At 49.2% G+C, this 16242-nt stretch overlaps 1 protein-coding gene across 2 annotated transcripts in view; it reads left to right on the top strand.

Annotated features, from left to right (window-relative positions):
• Positions 1-16242, top strand: part of PRPF8 (pre-mRNA processing factor 8) — a 24474-nt gene extending 8232 nt beyond the window's left edge. For both annotated transcript variants that reach the window (XM_042026121.1, XM_042026120.1), the window contains exons 6-43: positions 313-525; positions 652-777; positions 854-959; positions 1447-1637; positions 1817-1936; positions 2015-2204; positions 2388-2507; positions 2796-2930; positions 3041-3170; positions 3514-3710; positions 3818-4024; positions 4114-4277; positions 4594-4720; positions 4852-5044; positions 5385-5572; positions 5791-6029; positions 6507-6653; positions 6861-7071; positions 7159-7275; positions 7362-7609; positions 7799-7978; positions 8386-8521; positions 8917-9086; positions 9362-9491; positions 9684-9830; positions 10007-10167; positions 10720-10911; positions 11507-11744; positions 11975-12103; positions 12679-12792; positions 12915-13088; positions 13324-13517; positions 13837-14076; positions 14163-14304; positions 14501-14641; positions 14881-15020; positions 15183-15385; positions 15950-16242. In XM_042026121.1, the coding sequence (XP_041882055.1) occupies positions 313-525; positions 652-777; positions 854-959; positions 1447-1637; positions 1817-1936; positions 2015-2204; positions 2388-2507; positions 2796-2930; positions 3041-3170; positions 3514-3710; positions 3818-4024; positions 4114-4277; positions 4594-4720; positions 4852-5044; positions 5385-5572; positions 5791-6029; positions 6507-6653; positions 6861-7071; positions 7159-7275; positions 7362-7609; positions 7799-7978; positions 8386-8521; positions 8917-9086; positions 9362-9491; positions 9684-9830; positions 10007-10167; positions 10720-10911; positions 11507-11744; positions 11975-12103; positions 12679-12792; positions 12915-13088; positions 13324-13517; positions 13837-14076; positions 14163-14304; positions 14501-14641; positions 14881-15020; positions 15183-15385; positions 15950-16104 (6355 nt within the window). In that variant the 3' untranslated portion in view covers positions 16105-16242. The remainder of the gene's footprint in view (positions 1-312; positions 526-651; positions 778-853; positions 960-1446; positions 1638-1816; positions 1937-2014; positions 2205-2387; positions 2508-2795; positions 2931-3040; positions 3171-3513; positions 3711-3817; positions 4025-4113; positions 4278-4593; positions 4721-4851; positions 5045-5384; positions 5573-5790; positions 6030-6506; positions 6654-6860; positions 7072-7158; positions 7276-7361; positions 7610-7798; positions 7979-8385; positions 8522-8916; positions 9087-9361; positions 9492-9683; positions 9831-10006; positions 10168-10719; positions 10912-11506; positions 11745-11974; positions 12104-12678; positions 12793-12914; positions 13089-13323; positions 13518-13836; positions 14077-14162; positions 14305-14500; positions 14642-14880; positions 15021-15182; positions 15386-15949) is intronic.

The following is a 16242-nucleotide window of genomic DNA, read 5'->3' as shown; positions in this document are numbered from 1 at the left end:
CTGACCATGCTGTAAAGCTGACAGCCTGGATTGTCTAGTTGGAATTTGAAACTGATATTTGCTAAAGGTGCACAGATCTTCTGTGTCACTTTGGACACAGAGGAGGAGAGGAACTGGAGCAGTCAGCATTTTCTGGGCAGGAGGAGTCCAGAAGTGGTCTCTTAACAGTGCTGCAGCCTTTCTTTCAGCCTAGAGGCACCCACGTGTTACCTGTCCTTGATAAATGACAGGTGGCAAAAGGCGTTTGGTTATTTCTGGTCCTTTGCTTGTGCTGTGCCTGTGTCTGGAGTGTCCATGCTCTGTCCTTCCCAGGTATGTCAACGGCTCCACGTACCAGCGCTGGCAGTTCACCCTCCCCATGATGTCCACCCTGTACCGCCTGGCCAACCAGCTGCTCACTGACCTGGTGGATGACAACTACTTCTACCTGTTCGACCTCAAAGCCTTCTTCACTTCCAAGGCACTGAACATGGCCATTCCTGGAGGTCCCAAGTTTGAGCCCCTTGTCAGAGACATCAATCTTCAGTAAGTGTTGGGTTTAGGAGAGAGATCAGTGGTTATCTAGGAAAGGGCTGATGGTATGTTTTCAGTCACAAGTGTTCATCTCTCTCACCCTGAATGCTTGCATAACAATTTCTTGTCTCATTTAAGGGATGAAGACTGGAATGAATTTAATGACATCAACAAAATTATCATCAGGCAGCCCATCAGGACAGAGTATAAAATTGCTTTCCCGTACCTGTACAACAACCTGCCACACCATGTCCACCTCACCTGGTAAGTGCAGCAGCCTCCAGAGCCAGGAGAGGAGGGAAAGGCTGTCAGAGGCTCTAATGCAAATTTTTTGTTGTAGGTACCATACTCCAAATGTTGTTTTCATTAAAACAGAAGATCCTGATCTCCCAGCTTTTTACTTCGATCCTCTGATCAACCCCATTTCACACAGACATTCTGTCAAGGTGAGTCACTGGGTTTACTGTGATAAACCCTATGTGTGGGAGTAGGGGGCTTTAGTCTCTTGGTTCTGATAGCAGCACACAAGCATAGATATTTCAGGAGAAGGCACAAGCCCTTTGACAAAATACCCCACCGTTGTCATTTTAGTCTTTTTCTACTTCTGGAGTTGCACAAAGTCATTTCCTTTGGCTTCTGTAGGATCAAGCTCAATGTCTGATTAACAGTGTTAGAGTCTTCTGACAGATTATTTGTCTTTCTGGTTGCCCTTGGTGTGTTCATGGAGCTGGTATCTCTGAAGTTCCCTCTGTAACACCTAACTCGGGCTTTAGTAGCCACAGTTTGCCTTGTTGAGTGCTTTTTGCTTCTCTCATGCTCAGTACAGCCACACTTCTTCCATGAGAGCAAAGAGAAGGCTTTTTTACTTGCTTAACTCAGAAAACTGAGCTGAAGCAACCAGGAAACACCTTGTGTGGTGCTTCTGTATTTCAGAGCCAGGAACCGCTGCCTGATGACGATGAAGAGTTTGAGTTGCCAGAGTTTGTGGAACCTTTCCTGAAGGATACCCCTCTCTACACTGATAACACAGCCAATGGCATTGCCTTGCTGTGGGCCCCACGACCCTTCAACTTGAGGTCTGGCAGGACCCGGAGAGCTCTTGACATCCCACTGGTGAAGAACTGGTGAGTTCTGTCCTGGGTTCAGGGCTGATCTAGTGATCATGGCATTATCACCTTGTTACAATGAAAATGAAATAAAGACATCATGGTGACTGGTTTCTAGAGATTTTAGGAGAGTTTCTGGAGACTTTCCTCTGAGGAATGTGAGTTAGCTGAGGCATTGGAGTGTGGTTTATCCATAGGTACCGTGAGCACTGCCCGGCAGGACAGCCAGTCAAGGTGAGAGTCTCCTACCAGAAGCTCTTGAAATACTATGTCCTGAATGCCCTCAAACACAGACCTCCCAAGGCCCAGAAGAAGAGGTGAGTGGGGTCTCTTCAGTGGGGGAGCTGCTGATCTGTGTAGGGGATTGAGCTGATTGTGGTCTCTGCTCTCTCCAGGTACCTGTTCCGCTCCTTCAAGGCTACCAAGTTTTTCCAGTCAACCAAGCTGGACTGGGTGGAAGTTGGCCTGCAGGTGTGTCGCCAGGGCTACAACATGCTGAACTTGCTGATCCACAGAAAGAACCTGAATTACCTTCACTTGGATTACAACTTCAACCTGAAGCCCGTGAAGACCCTCACCACTAAGGTATCAGTCCGTGTGCTGTAGTACACAAGAGCAGAGTTTACCTGAAGGTCATTGTGTAGCCAGTGCAGAAAGAGAGGCCACAGTGCCTCAGCTGCTCAGTTGCTGTACAGACTCATCAAATTGGAGTTGTTTCATTCTTCTGTGACATTGTTACATAAATTCTGAATATTTTGTCTTATTCAGGAAAGAAAAAAATCCCGTTTTGGGAACGCTTTCCATCTGTGCCGAGAGGTCCTGCGGCTGACTAAGCTGGTGGTGGACAGCCACGTCCAGTACAGACTGGGAAATGTGGATGCATTTCAGGTAGGCTCTTTTCATTTTGTGGTTTGTTTGTTTTTAATGTGGTGAGAGGAAGCTGAGAGGAGAATTGGCATATTTTCTATGGAAAATAGCATCTGTGGGATGCACAAAGACTAAATGTTGCAGCATTGTCTGAAATTCTGCTTTTATATTACTTTATAAGAATTGATCATTGTCTGAGCCAGCATTAGGAGCTTTGTGTGGCCTGATATGCTCTGTTCAATAAACCTGGCTGCTGGAGGTGATGTCTGAGGTGTTGATTGTTACCCCTGACTGTGTTCCATGTCTCAGCTGGCAGATGGCCTGCAGTACATCTTTGCCCACGTGGGTCAGCTCACGGGGATGTACCGGTACAAATACAAACTGATGAGGCAGATTCGAATGTGCAAGGACCTGAAACATCTCATCTACTACAGGTTTAACACAGTAAGTTCCACCTTTCCATGTGATACTGACCCTGTGTAAACTGAGGAACACGGGAGGGATTCTGAAGTGTCAATAAATAACCTGATCTTGCCACGTCTCTGTTCTTCCAGGGGCCTGTGGGCAAAGGTCCTGGCTGTGGTTTCTGGGCTCCAGGCTGGAGAGTGTGGCTGTTCTTCATGAGGGGCATCACCCCGCTGCTGGAACGCTGGCTGGGGAATCTGCTGGCCAGGCAGTTTGAAGGTCAGCACCCTGTAAATCCTGCATGTGGGAGGAGTGTGTGGTAAAGATTAATACTGTTTGCTTGCCAGCCACTTTTCTGTTTACACTGGTGGTCTTTATCCATGCTCCATGCCAGTGCTAAGAGCTATTGACCAGTTTAGAGCTCTTACAAGTTCTGTGCCCCCAGAATAGATTCTGAGTGGAAGTGGGATTCCCTGCTCCACAGCTACTTAATCATCTACTCCAGAGTCTTGGCAGTGTAATTTCTCCAGACATCCTGCACCTCCATGCACTCCTGAATTAGGAAGAAGGAGAATCACTGCCCAGTGGTGTCAGAATTCCTGAAGGACTTTGCTTTTTCCAGGCCGTCACTCGAAGGGTGTCGCAAAGACTGTCACGAAGCAGCGCGTGGAGTCTCACTTCGACCTGGAGCTCAGGGCAGCTGTGATGCACGACATCCTGGACATGATGCCAGAAGGGATCAAACAGAACAAAGCCAGAACCATCCTGCAGCACCTGAGCGAGGCTTGGCGGTGCTGGAAGGCCAATATTCCCTGGAAGGTAAATCTCTCACTTGGCCTTTGGGTTCAATTTTAACATCTCCCAAGTGGAACTGCTCGCAGGGAGGTTGCCACTACTGCTTCCCTCAAGTTCCTGTCCCTCCCCAGGTGCCAGGGCTGCCAACTCCTATTGAGAACATGATCCTGAGATACGTGAAGGCCAAAGCTGACTGGTGGACAAACACAGCTCACTACAACCGGGAGCGGATCCGCCGGGGAGCCACTGTCGACAAAACCGTCTGTAAGAAGAACCTGGGCAGGCTGACCAGACTCTACCTGAAAGCTGAGCAGGAACGGCAGCATAACTACCTAAAGGTACTTCTGTCCTCCCTGAAATTGCCCAAATTAATGCTGTTTTTGTAGGAAAGCTTTCACTGATTAATTCTGGTGGTGTGGTTCTGCAGGATGGGCCTTACATCACAGCAGAAGAGGCAGTTGCTGTGTACACAACCACAGTGCACTGGCTGGAGAGCAGGAGGTTCTCCCCCATTCCCTTCCCCCCACTGTCCTACAAGCACGACACCAAGTTGCTGATCTTAGCCCTGGAGAGGCTGAAGGAAGCTTACAGGTAAGCAGTGGGAAATGATCTTGATCTTCAGGGGCACTGGGAAAGGTTTCTGTTTTGTTACCTGTTATTCCTGGGACTGAGTATGGTGTAAAATTTATCCTGATGATCTGATAAAGCCTGTTGTTTGTACTGCCAACTTAACTGGGAGTTCTTACTGACTCTGCCACTTGGGCAAAACCACTGCCATGCTTCTAAGTTTGGGGATGTGGATTGTGAAGAATTACAGGTTGAACATCATCATTCATCAGTTTAATGCAGTTAAATGGCCATTAGGCTGTTCCTGTGCAGGCGCTGAGCTGTTCTCCCTTGTTTTCAGTGTGAAGTCACGCCTGAATCAGTCACAGAGAGAGGAGCTGGGCTTGATTGAGCAGGCTTATGATAATCCCCACGAAGCCCTGTCCAGAATCAAACGACATCTGTTGACTCAGAGAGCCTTCAAGGAGGTGAGTGAAAGCCTGGTGAAAGCCCAGCCATGTTATGCTGCATTCAGAAGCTGAGTGGCACAAAAACTTGGGTATTTCCTCTTAACTATCAGCCTCAGTTTTTCCCCCTCTTTTTTTTTTTTTTTTTTAAGGTGGGAATCGAGTTCATGGATCTCTACAGCCACTTGGTCCCTGTTTATGATGTTGAGCCCCTGGAGAAGATCACAGATGCTTATCTGGATCAGTACTTGTGGTATGAGGCTGATAAGCGAAGACTCTTCCCTCCTTGGATCAAACCTGCTGACACTGAACCACCCCCACTGCTGGTGTACAAGTGGTGCCAAGGTCAGTGGGCTCTTGGATTCCGTGCAGAAATGATTTTTCCTATGGGGGAACTTGTGTCCTATGAGTCCCCTTGGGAGCTGAATTTTTATCTTTGCAATTTGCAGTCAATAATTGCAATCAGAGATATATTTTGTAGGTTAATACATACTTATATACTGGAGGAGGACAACTTGCACAGTATTTACAGTTGATTACATAGTTTTCCTCCTGTTTCTGGATAGACTGGAAGATCTAGAGCCTGTAAAATCAAGCATTACAGGACCTGTGTTGAGTTTCTGTACCCAGGGGCTGTTTCTGTGCTCTGATGTGTCAGATAACAGAACATTGTTTGTTCCCTCAGGCATTAATAACCTGCAGGATGTTTGGGAAACGAGTGAAGGGGAGTGCAATGTGATGCTGGAATCTCGGTTTGAGAAGATGTATGAGAAGATTGACCTGACCTTACTCAACAGGCTGCTGCGTCTCATCGTTGATCACAACATTGCTGACTACATGACAGCCAAGAACAACGTGGTGATCAACTACAAGGTGATGGTTGTTGTCAGGAAAGGGGATTTGTAGTAAAAGGGACTCGTGGGGGAGGAGGTTTTGGACCCATGGCAAAGAAGGAACACAAGACTTGCCAGGGAAAAGTAATGGGGGAGTAAAAAAACCCCTTCTGGGTCCTGCTAAAGAACAGCTGCTCAGGTGAAAGGTTTCTGATGTGGTGTGATGTGTTTTCTCACAATTCTCCTTCATCTCCTCAGGACATGAATCACACAAACTCCTACGGGATTATTCGTGGGCTGCAGTTTGCTTCCTTCATTGTCCAGTACTATGGGCTTGTGATGGACCTGCTGGTGCTGGGCCTGCACCGGGCCAGTGAAATGGCTGGGCCTCCCCAGATGCCAAATGACTTCCTCAGCTTCCAGGACATTGCCACGGAGGTGGCCCATCCCATTCGCCTCTTCTGCAGATACATTGACAGGATTCACATCTTCTTCAGGTGAGATTTCTGGGGCCCTGCTTTCCTCAGGTGAGCACAAAGGCAAGGGAGAATTAGTGTGCTCCTGCTCCTGGGTTTTGTTCCCTTTGCTACTGAAGATCAGGAGTATTTGAATTGACAGACTTCCCTGGATAACTGGATGTCCACATGTCTCCTCTTGCTTTCTCAGTTTGCTTTTCTGCAGCTTCACTGTGTCAATAGAAACACAAGAATGTCAAGATCTCAATTGTTTAGGAATTTGGTAAATTAGAGACTGGTAAAATAAGCCTTTCTGTCTTTTCATGGAAAGATAACCCAAACCCTGAGTTGCTCTGTGCTAATGAAATTCCCCCATTCATTGTGAAGATACAAAAATGGGATAGTTACCTTCAAACAGGCTGACAAACAGCTTTTCCTAATTAAATCCTTACCTTTCTGGCTAGACTGGTGTTGATAGGTCAATCATGTAATTCCAAATCCTTTTCTATGCATTTCCAGGTTTACAGCTGACGAGGCAAGAGACCTGATTCAGCGGTACCTGACAGAGCACCCAGACCCCAACAACGAGAACATTGTGGGCTACAACAACAAGAAGTGCTGGCCCCGGGATGCTCGGATGCGTCTCATGAAGCACGACGTGAACCTGTAAGTGCTGCAGCTGGGAAAGAAGAAGAACAGGAAAAAGGGGGAAATCAGTTGTGATAAAAAGCTGTTGGAGACTGATAGGTGCTCAGCATGTGAGAAGTGAGCGGTCTATGCTGAAATCCTGAGAAATTAGAGAAGCTCTGAGAACTTACCCAATTGTTACTTGGGCAAATTATTAAGTGTCACTGTGCACATCTTGTTTTCCAGTGGCCGTGCTGTGTTCTGGGATATCAAGAACCGTTTGCCCCGCTCGGTGACCACGGTGCAGTGGGAGAACAGCTTTGTGTCCGTGTACAGCAAGGACAACCCCAACCTGCTGTTCAACATGTGCGGCTTCGAGTGCCGCATCCTGCCCAAGTGCCGCACCAGCTACGAGGAGTTCACCCACAAGGACGGGGTCTGGAACCTGCAGAACGAGGTGGGCTGGGAGAGCAATCCCTGGATGGGATTCCCATGTATTGGAGAGGGGCTCCCAGGAGGGAACTGATGGGCCTGTGCTCTCTAGGTCACCAAGGAGCGCACGGCTCAGTGCTTCCTGCGGGTGGATGACGAGTCTATGCAGAGGTTTCACAACAGAGTGAGGCAGATCCTCATGGCCTCTGGCTCCACAACCTTCACTAAGGTAAGGGGGGAGGAAGATTTCTGACAGAGCTTTCTGCAGATGCTTGGGGAGTGGTCTGGGAGCTGATCCTTTCTTTTTCTTTCTAGATTGTCAATAAATGGAATACAGCTCTGATTGGCTTGATGACTTATTTTCGGGAAGCTGTTGTAAATACTCAGGAGCTGCTTGATTTGCTGGTGAAGTGTGAGAATAAAATCCAGACTCGGATCAAGATTGGCCTGAATTCCAAAATGCCCAGCCGTTTTCCTCCTGTGGTGTTCTATACCCCTAAGGAGCTTGGGGGGCTGGGCATGCTCTCCATGGGCCACGTTCTCATCCCTCAGTCTGACCTGAGGTGAGTTGTCCTGCTCTAATTCCTGCTCTAATTGCTGCATGTTCTCTTAGCTGCTCTTTCCCCTAAAAATATTCCAAGAGTGCTAAACCATGCCATGGTACAGAGCTGTGTTGCCTTTACAGTAACTCATGGCAGTGATCAGAGAAGTCCCAATTCCTCCTACCTCATTCTTGTGTCTCTTTGCTCCAGGTGGTCCAAGCAGACAGATGTTGGCATCACTCACTTCCGCTCGGGAATGAGTCATGAGGAGGACCAGCTCATCCCAAATCTGTATCGTTACATCCAGCCATGGGAGAGTGAATTCATTGACTCTCAGAGGGTGTGGGCAGAGTATGCCCTGAAGCGACAAGAGGCTATAGCCCAGAACAGGTGTGTGTCCGTGTGTGGGAGGACAGGCAGCAGTGGGAAGTTTTATGCTGTCTGGGGGTTTTGGAGACCTTGCTGACCCTGTGGTACCTGCAAAGCTGCTCTCTTACCTCTGGAGGAGGTGAGGACTCTGCAGGCAGAAAGTGCCACCCTTAAGGGAAAATGGTATGGCCATCAGGAGAAGCTGATACCAGACCCATTTGCAGTTCTGTGCACTTCCAAGGGCTTTTTCTTTTGCTTGTTTGGTATCATCGGGTTCACAGTGATGACAGCAAACACTTTGCTGGTGTTTGGCATTTTAGAGTGTCCCCTGAGCTCTGTGTCATTTCTGTGATCTCATCAGCTGAACTACTCAGTAATGCAGTGCTGTAAATTGAGAGGTAACAAAGTGTGGGGATTTTTTTCTTCAGGCGTCTGACGCTGGAGGATCTGGAGGACTCATGGGACAGGGGGATTCCTCGTATTAACACCCTTTTCCAGAAGGACCGGCATACTCTGGCTTATGATAAAGGATGGAGAGTCAGGACTGACTTCAAACAGTATCAGGTACTGACTGGTACTTCCACTTTTGAATCATTTTGATAGATTGCAGTGTATTGGGGAAAATCACAGTTAGTGCAACTGCATATTAAGGAGAGAGAAAAAAAAATGGTCTCAAAGCAAGCATTCCAAAACAGTAAGTTTTAATAACACTGGGAAAATATATTTAAATCCTCTAGTGATAGCTCTGTAGAAGGCCAGTCCCTAAAAGACAAAAACATCACCTGAGATTCCACCCAGTGTGAATTGTGCAGTAGTACTGACAGAACTCGTGTTGTAGATGAGCTGTGTGCCCCGGCACTGAGGGCATGAGGCTTTTCACCTGTTCACTGACATCATCATGATGTTGGTTCCCACAATTAGTGCAGCCAGGTGAATGATCTGCTCGCTGTTGTCTCCAGGTGCTGAAGCAGAACCCGTTCTGGTGGACGCACCAGCGCCACGATGGCAAACTCTGGAACCTGAACAATTACCGCACGGACATGATCCAGGCTCTGGGCGGGGTGGAAGGGATCTTGGAGCACACTCTCTTCAAGGGCACCTACTTCCCCACGTGGGAGGGTCTCTTCTGGTAAGAGGAACTTTAATGTGGGCCCTGGGCTCAGGCTGTGCTGATTCTGTTGAGTTTCTGCTGTTGAGTTTTCAGTGGTCACTTGAGAACGTTGTGTAGTTCAGTTGTGAGGGCACCTGGGAGGGAGCTACAGCTGAACTTCTTGCAAATCCACAGAAATTTCTTGGCATGAAGCAACCCTCCTGGCTCCTGGCTGATTCCTGTCTCTGTTACAAGTGACACATGGCAGCAGAGGTGAGGGACATCTCATGCAGTTGATGGTCTGCCCTTTCTAGGGAGAAGGCCAGTGGCTTTGAGGAGTCCATGAAGTGGAAGAAGCTGACAAATGCCCAGAGATCGGGTTTGAACCAAATTCCAAACAGAAGATTCACTCTCTGGTGGTCTCCTACCATTAACAGAGCCAATGTAAGTACCTGGCGTTTGTCCCTCTGGGAGCAGACACCACTTTTCCACTGAGATGAGAGCAGTTAATTGATCCAATTAATTCTCAGAACATCTCTTACAGAGGTACTAAACCTCCTTAACAGGAGATGCTCCATTTTTTAAACTTCCTCAGTCGTGCTGTTGTGTGTTCTCACAGCTGCTTTTCCTTTGCAGGTGTATGTTGGGTTCCAGGTGCAGCTGGATTTGACAGGGATCTTCATGCACGGCAAAATCCCCACGCTGAAGATTTCCCTCATTCAGATTTTCCGAGCTCACTTGTGGCAGAAGATCCACGAGAGCATTGTCATGGATTTGTGTCAGGTGAGCAGTGTTGGCTTGGTTTGTTTCTCTGCCCTTTTGGAGCAGGATCAGTCACCCTCCAGCAATTTGGCAGAGAAAGGGAGGAAATGGGATTTTCCTGGCTGCCTCAGTGTTGAGGATAGATTCCTTATCTGGATTGCTTGAACACGGCTCATCTTTGACTGCCTTTTCCCCAGGTATTTGATCAAGAGCTGGATGCTCTGGAGATTGAGACAGTGCAGAAAGAGACAATCCATCCCAGGAAGTCCTACAAGATGAATTCCTCGTGTGCGGATATCCTTCTCTTTGCTTCCTACAAGTGGAATGTGTCACGTCCATCATTGCTGGCAGATTCCAAGTGAGTTTCCCTTTCCCCTCTCCTCGATATTCCTGCAGAGCAGAGCTGCTGAGCCTGTCATCCAGAGCCTCTGTGTCTCTTGGGCATCTAGGGTTGGTTTTATCTGGGGACACTGGAGGTTGTGTCCAGCAAAGCACAGGGTTGTTTGGGTGGGTGGTTGCAGCACCTCCCGGCACTGCCTTCTGCAGAACGCCAACGCTGCCTTTGCTCCTGTTCTCTGGGTGAACTTTTCCCTGAGCTCTTGAAGGTTCTTCTGGAAACCCCACAAAGCTGAGCTGGCCCAGGGCCAGAATTTGAAGTGAATTCTCACTGAATCCTCACCAGACAGTCCCTGGGGGAGATGATCCTCGTGACTACACAGCAGTGGACTCACTGCTGCTTTGTTTAAACCTTTGAACAGCCTCTGCCTTCACTGCTGTGTGATGAGAACAGTAGAGTCCCTTTCCAGGGTGGAATGTGGATATGAGCTGGCTGCAGTGTCCATGCTTGGTGACAATTACTGCAGGAGAGTTTTGTGCAGGATGAACTTGTTGTGGCTTGCTTTCTCCTCAGGGATGTGATGGACAGCACCACCACCCAGAAGTACTGGATAGACATCCAGCTGCGCTGGGGCGACTACGATTCCCACGACATCGAGCGCTACGCCAGGGCCAAGTTCCTGGACTACACCACAGACAACATGAGCATCTACCCCTCTCCCACTGGGGTGCTCATCGCCATTGATCTGGCCTACAACCTGCACAGGTGAGAGCTGCACCTTCTGTGCTTTAATTTGTAGGTTTGTAACTGGTGGCTTGTGGGTATTGTCTCAGCACATCTCCAGACCGGGTTGTATTCCAGGCAGGAGGATGAGGGGAGAAGGCAGAAGCTGGAGATGTGCAGTGAGAGGGATAAGGCATCTCAGGTTGCCTAGTTTTGCTCAATAGTAGTGGTTCAGTTCCCCCAGTTCATTAATAATTTGTTACTTAGGATATTTCTGTCAGACTGTTCTTGGAGCTGAAGGACAGGCCTTGTTTCAAGGCCCCTACAAGTGGGGGCAGCTATTTCTCACTGGAAACTAGGGGGAAAGTCAGAAATCAATTCTCCAATGTGTTTGTTAGAGAAGGTACAGCTCTTCTGGGATTCTGTAGCATGTGTGGGCTGTGGCTTCCCGCTGAGGAGGTGTAGAGAAAAACCACAGGTGACCAACTCCCGGGGACATTACAGAAGTCACACTGCAGTACAAAGTTGTATTTTCAGCTGGTCAAAAGGAGCCTGACTGCTGCATGGAAAGACTTGTGCTGCTGTTGCCTCTTCAGATCTAATGGTAACAACTTGGTCTTCTGTTTTCCTTCTTCAGTGCTTATGGGAACTGGTTCCCTGGGAGCAAACCTCTGATCCAGCAGGCCATGGCCAAAATCATGAAAGCAAACCCTGCCCTGTATGTGTTGAGGGAACGAATCCGCAAAGGGCTGCAGCTCTACTCCTCAGAGCCCACAGAGCCCTACCTGTCCTCCCAGAACTATGGGGAGCTCTTCTCCAACCAGATCATCTGGTTTGTGGATGACACCAACGTGTACAGAGTCACCATCCACAAGGTGAGGCCAGAGGGCTGTCTCAGGGGAAGGACTGAAAGGGGTGGAGGTTTCCATGCGTGATGGAAAACTGGGAGTCAACACACGGACCCAGATTTTTGCAGTGTGCACAGATCAGCTCTTACATCTCCCACACAGCTCCTGCTCAAGGCACACAGAGTTGGCTGTTGTGTAAAAGTGTGGCTGGGCTCCATTTATCTCCCTGCACTTCTGACTCTCACTTGTTTCCTCAGACTTTTGAAGGGAATTTGACCACAAAACCCATCAACGGAGCCATTTTCATCTTCAATCCCAGAACTGGACAGCTCTTCCTGAAGATCATCCACACATCTGTGTGGGCAGGACAGAAGCGTCTGGGACAGGTAGGGAGGGCCTGGCTGTGCCTTGGGTGTGAGCCAGGGTGGGTCTGACTGCTTGGGACACTCACTTAGCAGAAAACATCACACAGATCTTCATCTTCCTACTCCTTAATGACTTTAGAGCTCCAAAGTCCCGAGTGGTCAGGCAGGCAGGAGTGTGGAACATAAAAGTGGAAGAGCACAGGCATTGCTGCTGAAAGGATTTTGAGGCTCTGAGGTGTAAAAGCTCCATATCATCCAGCAGAGCTTGAGGAACGGTGCTGTGCTTCCTGTTGCACAAATCGCTCTGCACTTGGCTGTACATCCAGTGTAGCGAGAAAACTCAGGTGGCAAATCCAGGGAGGTGGAGTAGCCAGCTGTTTCTTCTGAGCCACTCAGGAGTAAGTGAGCTCCAGGAATGGGAACTGCCCTCTGTGATCAGTAAGGAGGAAATGCTGGGCCTTGTCACTGATCTGCAGCAAGCCATAAATTCCAGTCATAATTTTAGAATTTGGTTTGCGTCCCTCTGGTTCCCAGAGACATGGAGACACTGCTGGAGAGCAGGGGGACATTTCTCTAACCCTGCTGTCTTTCTGTAGCTGGCCAAGTGGAAGACTGCTGAAGAAGTGGCTGCCTTGATCCGATCCCTTCCCGTGGAGGAGCAGCCAAAGCAGATCATAGTGACACGGAAGGGCATGCTGGACCCACTTGAGGTAAGGATGCAGCTCCACGAGGATGTGTAAAATCTGTGGGTGATAACAGGACAGTTCTGTGTCCTGTGATGTTCTGCACTAGTTGTGAGCTAATCTTGATAAACTATCTTGATAAACTCCAGGTGCACTTGCTGGATTTCCCCAATATTGTGATCAAAGGCTCGGAGTTGCAGCTGCCCTTCCAGGCCTGTCTGAAAGTGGAGAAGTTTGGTGATCTCATCCTGAAGGCCACTGAACCCCAGATGGTTCTCTTCAATCTCTATGATGACTGGCTAAAAACAATCTCTTCTTACACAGTAAGCACAGATATGTCCCCTGCATTTTGCTTTGCTGCTGATAAATGAGGCAGGAACCAAGGCCTCAGATATTTCTGATTTGTTGTTTGGGAGCACTTGGCTCTGAATCTGCCTGGATTTTCCTTTAGATGGATTTCACTGGCAGTTCCCATGTGCCCAAACAGAGGAATGCTGTACTAGGGCCTTGTATATTTAATTTTCTTCTTTCTAACTCCATCTTTTTTTCATCTCCAAGGCATTCTCCCGTCTGATCCTGATTCTCCGGGCGCTGCACGTGAATAATGATCGAGCCAAAGTTATCCTGAAGCCAGACAAGACAACCATCACTGAGCCTCACCACATCTGGCCAACCCTGACAGATGAGGAGTGGATCAAGGTGGAGGTGCAGCTGAAGGATCTCATCCTTGCTGACTATGGCAAGAAGAACAAGTAAGCCACTGTGCAGCTGCCATAATCCTGCCAGCCTTTCCTTCCTGCCCTAAGGGCTGTGGCCAAGTGTCAGTGAACTCAGCTTTGTAGGGAATCTGGTTATTATTAATAACTTGCTGGTAAGGCAGATAAAAATGTCTGTACCAAGTCTTGCCTGATCTCAGCATCACATGGTTTGACCCCTCTCTTGTTTAAAAACTTGTGGGTTTATTTATCATAATGCCCAGAGTGAACGTTCTGAGCTTGTGCCTTGGTGAGAAAGCTCCAGAATGTATTTTGAAATGCCTGACTTGGTGGCTGGGTGGATTTTCTCTTCCAGCGTGAATGTTGCATCCCTGACCCAGTCAGAGATCCGAGACATCATCCTGGGCATGGAGATCTCTGCCCCATCTCAGCAGAGGCAGCAGATTGCAGAAATCGAGAAGCAAACCAAGGAGCAGTCACAGCTGACAGCCACACAGACCCGCACGGTGAACAAACACGGGGATGAAATCATCACCTCCACCACCAGCAACTACGAAACCCAGACTTTCTCCTCCAAGACTGAGTGGAGGGTCAGGTAGGAAGGCAGGCAGGGGTGGTGAAAAGGGTTGGAATGCTCAGGGAGGATTTGTGCCCCGTCTGATCGTGGTCTCCTCCTCGCAGAGCAATTTCTGCTGCCAATCTCCACCTGCGGACAAACCACATCTATGTCTCATCAGATGACATAAAGGAGACAGGTTACACCTACATTCTTCCCAAAAATGTGTTGAAGAAGTTCATCTGCATCTCAGATCTGCGGGCCCAGGTGAGTGTGCAGGGAGTTTGTTACAGCTGTGCCCCACTCAAACACACCAGGGGGGAACTCCTGCTGAAGGGCTGGGAACCTGCTGTTGTTTGTCCACATGAATCCCTCTGATGATCTCCTCAGCAATTAAGGAGTTCCCACTCTCACAGTTACACAGAGATTCCTTCTGGCTTTTTAAGGCAGATGTGTGTTTTAGATTGCAGGTTACCTGTATGGAGTGAGCCCTCCAGACAACCCCCAGGTGAAGGAGATCCGGTGCATTGTGATGGTGCCCCAGTGGGGGACACACCAGACCGTGCACCTCCCAGGGCAGCTGCCACAGCACGAGTATCTCAAGGTGAGTTGAGGTTCAGCTTCCAGGGTGGGTGGAAGGTCTTTAACAAGGACCTGAGGTGGTGGGGCAGCTTCTCTTGGTCTTTTGTTTGTTGCAGGACTGAAAGAGCTCAGCCTGAAGCCAAATCTAAATCAGATCAAGTGAGGGGGAAGCCTTTGAGCTCTCTATCCTTTTTGCCAGGCTTGAAATGGTCTCATTTTAAGTGGTTTTGATTTTTCTCCAAACCACTCTCTTTTTGTCAGGAAATGGAACCTCTGGGATGGATTCACACCCAACCAAACGAGTCCCCTCAGCTCTCACCACAGGATGTCACCACCCATGCCAAGGTCATGGCTGACAACCCCTCCTGGGATGGGGAGAAGACCATCATCATCACCTGCAGGTGAGGGGCAGGGAGGCTTCTGGTGCCCCTCTCAGGGGTGTGTTGCTGCAGTGCTGGGGAACTCTCAAAATAAAATTGGCAGAAAGGGATTGCTGGTTCATTCCTGCTTTCCCTGCTCCGCCCCAGGTGAGTCTGACTTGCCTCATGTCTTCTCCTTTTCAGTTTCACCCCTGGCTCCTGCACGTTGACAGCCTACAAACTGACCCCGAGCGGGTACGAGTGGGGCCGGCAGAACACGGACAAAGGAAACAATCCCAAGGGTTACCTCCCCTCCCACTACGAGAGGGTGCAGATGCTCCTGTCCGACCGCTTCCTCGGCTTCTTCATGGTCCCCGCACAGGGCTCCTGGAACTACAACTTCATGGGTGAGCTGGCCTGGGAAGGGGAGGGGAAAAGGAGGCAGTGTGGGGAGCCTGGGGAGGAGGGAATAGTTCCTTACCCACTCCAAAGCTTCCTCAGAGCAGCTGGCAGGGATATCAGCACTGTGCCCTGAACTTTCCTTAGTACCAGCACTGGGATGTCAGTTCAATGATTTTTTTGGTGGCAAGAGAGCAAAGTGATAGAGAGGAAAAATAGATGCCATGTCTGTCTGGATTGTAGTGCATGGTCTATCGCCACTGAATAATTAATCCCTGTCAAGCAGAAGAGATAATGGAAAATGCAAGAGAGAAGCTGTTCCCAGTAGGGAGGTCCTGGTATCATGAACACCACGGGCAGCTGGAGAAGGGGTCAGGAAATGAGAGTGACAGAACCCTCAACTAGCACAAAAGGACTGTAAATGTCTTCGGGGGGGGAAACCCAAAGAGGGATGAGTCTGTGGGTTTGGAACTCTCTCTTCTGGCATGGAAATGATCGCAGGCAGGTGGAGAGCTTTGTTAGGCTCCTGAAGGCTGGAGGAGGCAGTAGCGATGACCCTCTCTCTCTTCCAGGTGTCCGCCACGACCCCAACATGAAGTACGAGCTGCAGCTCGCCAACCCCAAGGAGTTTTACCACGAGGTCCACCGCCCCTCTCACTTCCTCAACTTCGCGCTGCTGCAGGAGGGGGAGGTTTACTCCGCCGACCGGGAGGATCTCTACGCCTAATCCCGCCCCTCTTAGTACTGTTGATATTCAACAGCGTGTTCGTGTGCCCCCTCCACTGTACCCCGCTCGCCCCCCTCACCCCGCGCGTTGTTGTTTCCCCACTTTCCGCGTTACTCAATAAATTTTGTACCAACGGGA

The sequence above is a fragment of the Corvus kubaryi genome, unplaced genomic scaffold (assembly GCF_017639235.1).
Source record: "Corvus kubaryi isolate FWS band 111438036 unplaced genomic scaffold, C.kubaryi_AGA036_p1.0 37284, whole genome shotgun sequence".
Lineage (NCBI taxonomy): Eukaryota > Metazoa > Chordata > Aves > Passeriformes > Corvidae > Corvus > Corvus kubaryi.
Note: the sequence above shows the minus strand (reverse complement) of the source record. Positions and strands in the feature narration are given on the sequence as shown.